This window comes from Carassius auratus, unplaced genomic scaffold, assembly GCF_003368295.1.
Source record: "Carassius auratus strain Wakin unplaced genomic scaffold, ASM336829v1 scaf_tig00039721, whole genome shotgun sequence".
Classification (NCBI taxonomy): Eukaryota; Metazoa; Chordata; class Actinopteri; order Cypriniformes; family Cyprinidae; genus Carassius; species Carassius auratus.
Window position 1 is genome coordinate 9,913 of NW_020526537.1, and position 8,532 is coordinate 18,444.

Below are 8,532 nucleotides of genomic sequence, written 5' to 3' on the forward strand. Positions count from 1 at the left end.
CCCCCCCCAAAAAAAAAGAAAAGAAAAAGAGAAAAACTATAAAAAAAGAAAAGGAAAAACAAAAAAAAGAAAGAGAAAATGAAAAAAGACATTTAATTAAAGTGAAAATAAAACAATAAAACAAATTAAAGAAAATAAATGAAAGACTTATAAAGAAAAAGAGAGAAAAGACAGAAATTAAATGAAAGAAAAAAGAAAATAAAACCAAAAAATGAGAGAAAAACAATAAAAAAATTTACATATAAAAGGAAAAATCTAAAAGAAAAGAAATAAAAAGAAAGAAAGAAAGAAAGAAAGAAAGAAAGAAAGAAAGAAAAAGATTCAGGCGAAACATTTTCAGGTTGAAAATCTTAATTTGCTACATTAAATATAACAACAACAACAAAAAGCATAAAGGTTTAGTGTAATAATAACCTGCATCGCCTACTCCCTCAAATGACTCATTCACAGGTAAATATAGAGATGTTCTTCTGCTGAAGTTCATACAGTAAGATGTTATGAGAACATCTGGATCTGCTCTTCACTTCACGAGACTGTCGTCCAGAACATGATTCAGAACTGAACTGTGCTCCTTCAAGAACGTGACGTGACTCTACCTTTACAACAACAACAGAAACATATCAAATCCAGGAATACTCCGAAGGGAGGAATACTAACACGATCTAGACCTACAGAGACATGTTCATATAGAAACACACAACATCATTAGACTTCAGGTGCTGTCATTCATGGCTAATGTCCTCAGATATATCTAATCCACAACATCTGCATCTGATATTAAGATCTCACACATTTCTATTGTTCATTCGTCCGGACTGAATAGAGTTTCTTCTGAAATGCGTCTTCATCTGAACTACATACAGAAGCTTCACTAGGACGGTTTCTGTAGGAGTCTCTTCTGCTCATCAAGGATGCATTACTGGATCACAAATACAGATATAGTATTATAATCTATAATAACACTTTTCTGTGTGAATCTGTGTTAAAGTGTAATGTATTTCTGTGATGCTCCGCTGTATTTTCAGCATCATTCCTCCAGTCTTCAGTGTCACATCATCTTCAGAAATCTGAATAATATGATGATTTACTGCTCAAGAAACATTTCTGATTATTATCAATGTTGCACAATATTTTTGTGGAAACTGTGATGCATTTTATTTTTCAGGATTCAGAGATGAATAGAAAAAAAAACAGCATTTATTTTAAAAATAAACCTTGTTAACCCTATAAAGCCTGCTATATCTGATACAGTAAAGGATGATGAACACAAGGACATTCTGCTGTTGAACCTGACGATCTCCTCCACGTCTTCCGTCTCTGATTTGAGTGTACTTTTAGTGTAATTCTCGACTCAAATCTTGTCTGATTGTGGTCAAGTAAAGGTCAGAATAAGGTCAGTAATATCTCCAGATGAACTCTTACTGGACTGAAGCAGCTCAGCTTTACTTGATTCTCCATCAATCATGTTTCAGAGTCTCAAATCTGAGCAGCAAATTCATAATTTTGCTCAGTTTGAGTAAAAATGAGCTTCATATGAGCGATAAAAGTCTTATGATACAAAACATAAATGCACATGCAAACAATTTATCTTCTAAAGGTTCATTAAAAATGGATAGTTCTGGTCCTTGATTCTGATTGGCCGAGCCACGTTCAAAGCTCTTGTGACTGACGCTACAAAGTAACATTCACCTTTGTTTACTTCTGTGTGTTGCTCGGCAACCACTTTGTAACAACCACAACTGATTCTGAGGAGCTACATTCTTTGGTGGAACAATACTGTTGTACTTTATTTGCTCTGTTTTATTTTGTGAAACCTTACTACGTTTATGGAATAACCATTTTGTAAAAGCAGTAAGCCCTGTGCAGCCGTGGTTTACAGTGATTTTATAACAGCTATAACAAGCTGTTAGAAATACACTCGGCTTCACTGAGCTTACTGTTTTATTAAGTCAGGCTTTACAGGGTTAGAAGTGTTTATCACAATCATCTTTTACAAATGTGACAACGACGCAGTGAGTTTTTGCAGACGTGTCTGGGTTTTCTCCTCTCGTCCCGCGTCGGGCGTCTCGAATGAATCTCCTCCCAGTTTAATGTAGCCCTTGCTCCCCGATCGCTCCAGTCTGGGACAGCTGAACCTGCGCGAGCTCTCGTCCAAACACCTGACGCACGGATCCTCCTTCAGCGTGTTCAGAGACAGGTGTGACCCCGCGACCTGCAGCTGCGCCATGTTGAGCTTTGAATCCTGGGAAAGAGACATCCGTGTCCTCGAGACCTCCGCTTTGGTCTCCACCGCCGCGCCACAGCTCTTACGCCGCGGAGCTTCGTTCTCCTGCACGTCGCAGTTGTTGAGTTTGATGACGGGGAGCGTGAAGGCATTGAGCGACGACGTGACGATGGAGTGCGTCTCCCACTCGGCTCCGTGATGTATGCTATAGATCGTGTCAGCGAACGACGGGTGCTTCGCAAACAAGCTGTGTTTCCGCGCAGACGATGGGCGTCTGTTGTTTCGTGGAGACGCCGGTTTATCGCTCTTCGGTTGCACGATGACGCCGTTGAACGGGACGCAGTCTTTGGTTCGCAAACTGTGGATATCGATGACTGTGGAGTAAATGTCTCGCAGGTTGATGATTTTGGTTTTCTTGTCGCGATCCTCGTGGAGAACCGCGTTGGCGCAGATGAAGAGGAAAATCCCGATGCCCATCACTAACGGTCCGAAGACTTTGAGGTTGTCCGAGTATAAATATCTCACAAGCAGACTTCTGAAGAAGCTGGAGGAAGCGTTCGACTTCACTAACTCATTATTGCTCGTAAAGTTCTCGGTTGTTATCCGTCGCACGGGTTTGATGAATTTCTCCTGGTTCCTCTCTCTGGGCCAGTATCCCAGTACGGCCATGGTGATGCCGATCATCAGGATCAAGACCCCCAGCGCTGCCACCAGCCCAGAGATGGAGCACAGCTTCACTTTGCCCTTCACCACCACCACGTCGTTCTTGCGCTTCTTCCGAGCTTTCCGCTTCTTCTTGTTCTCCGCGTGGTTCTTGGTTCGCAGCGAGTCCTGGCGACGGGAAATCCTCAGCAGCCCGCCGGTGGCGATCATCCTGTCTATTGGGTCACGAGGCTGTCAATCATCCTGTGGGCGGGACACAAAGAGTACACATCAGACACAAACAAAACATGACTGAATAACTCGTCTAGAATCATTAATGAGGATTTTCCATTACAGATATCTAAAATAACACGATACATTATGATACATTTACTTTAAATACTTTTTTTCAGAGAAATGTATCAAAATGAAATAAGTAAAAAAAAAAAAAAAGGAAAATTAATAAATTATTGGGGTCAAAAAGATTAAGGTAATTCAAAGACAAACCATTTTTCTGGCCCCACTGACGGATTGTTTTTTAATTTTTTTTTAATGCATTTTCATTTATGACTTTTAACTAAAGGTCATTGTGCATCTCAAATAAATGCATCTTAATCTGTGTTATTTTAATATCATTGATATACTATTATATTTTTATTAATACTTTGAGTTAGTTTTAGTAATTTTTCTGGTGTGTTTTGTAATTATTATAATTTTTTTAACATATGACAGATTTTCTTATTTAGTTTTAGTTTATTTTAATACATCAAACATAAAATAAGGTGACTTTTTATTTTTTCATTTAATTTATTTCAGTTATCGTTTTATTTTATTTCAAGTAATCTAAATATTTTTTTTTAATTTTCATTTTACATTTAGTTAACAATAATGAGGTTCAATGGAGAGCAAAGTGTGATGAAAACGAGCCCGATATCTCACGTGTGTTTCAGAGGAGATCTCAACAGTGTCTCAAACTGTGCTCACATTTGCCAAGAGACACAAGAGTCTGCAATATGAACTCAATCAGTTTTCATCATATGATATAATCCACTTTCCATATTCATTGTATAGTCCTGTATTCTATAAAAGAGTCAGCACAGCTTTCCATTATGAAGCAAAGCTGACCTATTTTTGCTCAACATGTTGCGTTTTTAATTATGATCTTTTATTAACACTGCATCTGTTTTTAAGAACACACGCAGTTGTTCTCATTTGTTTGTCATATTTCAGATGATTCCAGTCAATGATGGAAGCAGATGCTTCATACAGACAGATGGATATGAAAAACACTCACCATCTGAAATTACAGATTTAACAGTGAGTTCCTGACAGCTTGAGGCGGATTTCATCTGTTTCTCTCTAGTATCTCGGCTGATAGCATTACCACTGTAAAAATCCATCCCATTTCAATTAAACATCATCTGTAAACTCTGAGATTTCACATGCACTGCTTTACGGACTGGCTTACACATTCCAATCAAGTAATCAATTACAGATGCAGATGACATCGCCTAATTGCACTGACTGATGTATTATTCACCTTTGCAAGCAGGATTTCAATTTGCCTAATCCCTCAGAATAATGCGTGCCGTACGGTGATGTTTGCATGAATAATTCATGGCATGAAAAGTCTTCAGTAAAACTGTCATGACACACGGTCGGTGGAAATGTCAGCGTCTACGAATGACAGACGTGAGTCAGACCCCCTTCAGAGAACATCAGTGAGGGCCGACGGGGGTCGTGACGCTCCACAGACGCTTTCAACATGTACACACTGTAACAATAAATGATAATGATATAAAAACAACAACCACATTAATCTGGCATAAGTCTGATCTCTAGATGTATTTAACAAGCATTTTGCAGTTTTACAATGTAGCTCTCCAAATTTAAAAGGAAGGTTTACAGAACACCAAACCAACTGCATAGCAACACCCTAGCAACCACTCAGAACACCCCAACAACCACATACAGTAGCAACACTCAGAACATCTTAGCAACTGCACAGCAACACCCTAGCAACCACCTGAAACATACTATAAAGCATGTACAGTAACAACACTCAGAACACCTTAGCAACTGCATAGCAACACCCTAGCAACCACCCAGAACATCCCAACAACCACATACAGTAGCAACACTCAGAACACCTTAGCAACTGCATAGCAACACCCTAGCAACCTCCCAGAACATCCCAACAACCACATACAGTAGCAACACTCAGAACACGAAGCCAACTGCATAGCAATGCCCTAGCAACCACCAGGCCATCCCAGCAGACACAGTAACACTCAGAGAACCCTAGAAACCACATAGTACTGGTCTGGCAACGACCAGAACATCTCACGAGTCATATACAGTAGAAACACTCAGAACACTCTAACAACCGTATAGTAACACCCTGGCAACCACCTATAACACCCAAGCAACAGCATAGTGATGTGTTTAAACCCACTCAGAATATCATAGCAACCACCCCATGTATCCTAGCAACAGCATAGCAACACCCTTGCATAATGGCAGTGAGATTTGCATGGACACACATTACTGTCAGGAAATCAAAGTGACATGAATCATCAACTCTCTGCAGCTGAAGCCGCAGGCACTGGATTTATACAACATATCTGTGGTTTACGTCCTGGAGTGAGGACAAACTATCCCAATGCTTGTCTTAGAGTGATCTTGCTTATTACTTATAAAGCCCTGAATGGTTTAGCACCTCAGTATTTGAATGAGCTCCTTTTACATTATACTCCTCTACGTCCGCTACCTTCTCAAAACTCAGGCAATTTGATAATACCTAGAATATCAAAATCAACTGCGGGCGGCAGATCCTTTTCCTATTTGGCACCTAAACTCTGGAATAACCTACCTAACATTGTTCGGGAGGCAGACACACTCTTGCAGTTTAAATCTAGATTAAAGACCCATCTCTTTAACTTGGCTACACATAACACTAATGTACTTCTAATATCCAAATCCGTTAAAGGATTTTTAGGCTGCATTAATTAGGTAAACTGGAACTGGGAACACTTCACATAACACCCGATGTACTTGCCACATCATTAGAAGAATGGCATCTACGCTAATATTTGTCTGTTTCTCTCTTGTTCCGAGGTCACTGTAGCCACCAGATCCAGTCTGTGTCCAGATCAGAGGGTCACTGCAGTCACCCGGATCCAGTACGTATCCAGACCAGATGGTGGATCAGCACCTAGAAAGGACCTCTACTGCCCTGAAAGACAGCGGAGACCAGGACAACTAGAGCCCAGATACAGATCCCCTGTAAAGACCTTGTCTCAGAGGAACACCAGGACAAGACCACAGGAAACAGATGATTCTTCTGCACAATCTGACTTTGCTGCAGTCTGGAATTGAACTACTGGTTTCGTCTGGTCAGAGGAGAACTGACCCCAACTGAGCCTGGTTTCTCCCAAGGTTTTTTTCTCCATTCTGTCACCGATGGAGTTTCGGTTCCTTGCCGCTGTCGCCTCTGGCTTGCTTAGTTGGGGTCACTTCATCTACAGCGATATCATTGACTTGATTGCAAATAAATGCACAGACACTATTTCAACTGAACAGAGATGACATCACTGAATTCAATGATGAACTGCCTTTAACTATCATTCTGCATTGTTGAGACACTGTTTTCCAAATGAATGTTGTTCAGTTGCTTTGACGCAATGTATTTAGTTTAAAGCGCTTTATAAATAAAGGTGACTTGACTTAATACAAAGATTGAATATATTGATCAGTTATGAATCATGGACCTGCTCAGTGTCTTCACACACCGTGTCCTCTTCATCACAAGCTCGTCTCTGTGTTTATAGACAGCAGAACAATAAGCACACACTCCCACACACTCCACCCTACAGCCGATCTATACGGCTTTAAAGCCAGCGCCAGACACACCAAACAATCCCACAACCCTGTTATGAGGACGGGCATTTTTAGATGTTCTTCACTTCACCACCCACCCTCTGAGCTCAAAGAAAACCTCAAACACCTCAGACTTCAACACATTCGACACGGATATAGTTCACACAACCTTATTCCACCACAGGAATCGTTCAGATCCAAGACGGCGAGGAAATCATGACAGAATTTAGATTTTTTGGGGGGGGTTCTTCTTTTCGGCTCTAGTGGTGCACAGAGCAGGATAGAGTGCTGTTAAAAAGCAGTGCATGACTGATTATAGATTACATGATGAAAACTGTAGTTTTGAAGCTCATTTATCCGACTGGACACTTAAACATCAAAATACAATCTACTATAGTATGTAGCTTTAAGGTCACCTTGAGAGATTTCCATTACATTTTCTTCTGTTGAGCTTAAAACCATGATAATAATAAACTTAACAATGAGTGCTCATGTCATTTACTGTGATTATTTCAAGAGGATGTAGATCTTTGGGATCAGTTAATAATTCAAACTGATCAGTATTCACTTTGCTTTGCAAAACTGCTGAAATGAGACTGTAAGAAAGTGTTTTTGTTGATTTACTGTACATCAATCGGTCTTTCTAATGTTTTTGAAAAGATTCAGATAAAAGAGTAAATCACGCACAAAGATGAAAAGCAACATGTGCAAAACAATAAAAAATTCGCCTAAATGATGTCTGAAACATTGTAACAGTACTCTAAGAGTTTACAATGCAACAATGAAACATTATGTCAATCATTCTGTCAATATGAGGCAATGTAACAATCACATTCATCACTTTAGACATTATCACACCATTTACTCTCCGTTTGTTTCTCACTGATTTCCATTAAAACGCGCACGAAAGCCTGTAACGCGATTATAAATGTCCTCTCAGAGAGCGATGATTGAACAGGTGTGTGACTGAAGTCAAAGGAAGGTTTGGTTGTGCTCACCGAAGCTGTGTTTGTCTTCTCCATCACTCTCTGTCATCTCCAGCACTGCTGCTGCTGCTGAGACAGGGATCTGATCATCTGAGGAGGAGGAGGAGGAGAGCAGCTCTTCATCAGTGTGAGGCCACGCCCCTCGGCCGGAGCAGCAGGTCACGCACTACGTACTGCGTGCTACTCTCTGCATACTGCGTCCTGCACAACAAGAGCTCGCTACATTGATGATGACTCTTGATCTCACTGCGCTGTTTGTGTCATTGAGAGGCGTCTAGTTATCATCTCAATAATATATTACGGAAGATCAATTTTATATCAAAGCGTTTTCAGGCAGCCACAAAGTTGCAGGTTACTGAATTAAACTATTTTAATAATAAAGCCCTACTACAAAGTAACAAATAATAACCACCAGAACATCCCAGCAACCATATATAGCATCAGTACTCAAATAAACCTCAGCAACCGCATGGCAACACCCTGGCAACCAACCAGAACCGTATAGCAACACCTTAGCAACAAATGATTACAAGAAAATACAAATCAGATAATTTCAAAGAACTACGTGCCATTGACAATCCTGTCTTTCCTATCTTTGCTTCTGTCTATTTAAAAATGCTATAAACAAAATTAATATGGCATATGAATCAAAATATGGGAATATATGTCAAAATATAAATTAAAACTTAATTTAAGGAGTTTAGCTTACGCCATTTTTTAGGTAGTTAGTCAGACTCAATTACCCTACAGGAAAAAAACATTTTAATGATGACTGGGGAAAATATGATTTAGCCTATTTAA

At 39.8% G+C, this 8,532-nt stretch overlaps 1 protein-coding gene across 1 annotated transcript; it reads right to left on the reverse strand.

Moving 5' to 3' along the window:
* Positions 1-1,597: 1,597 nt before the first annotated feature.
* On the reverse strand, positions 1,598-7,813 carry LOC113084133 (transmembrane protein 200A-like). The gene is made up of 2 exons (XM_026254781.1): positions 7,744-7,813; positions 1,598-3,130 (listed from the first exon to the last, which is right to left on the reverse strand). The coding sequence occupies exon 2, from the start codon at positions 3,095-3,097 to the stop codon at positions 1,991-1,993; it is 1,107 nt and encodes a 368-aa protein (XP_026110566.1). The 5' UTR covers positions 3,098-3,130; positions 7,744-7,813; the 3' UTR covers positions 1,598-1,990.
* Positions 7,814-8,532: the final 719 nt, after the last annotated feature.

What these genes read in the sequence shown, in the direction of transcription:
- LOC113084133 (XM_026254781.1), bottom strand. Translation starts at nt 3,097, where the DNA reads ATGATCGCCACCGGCGGGCTGCTGAGGATTTCCCGTCGCCAGGACTCG.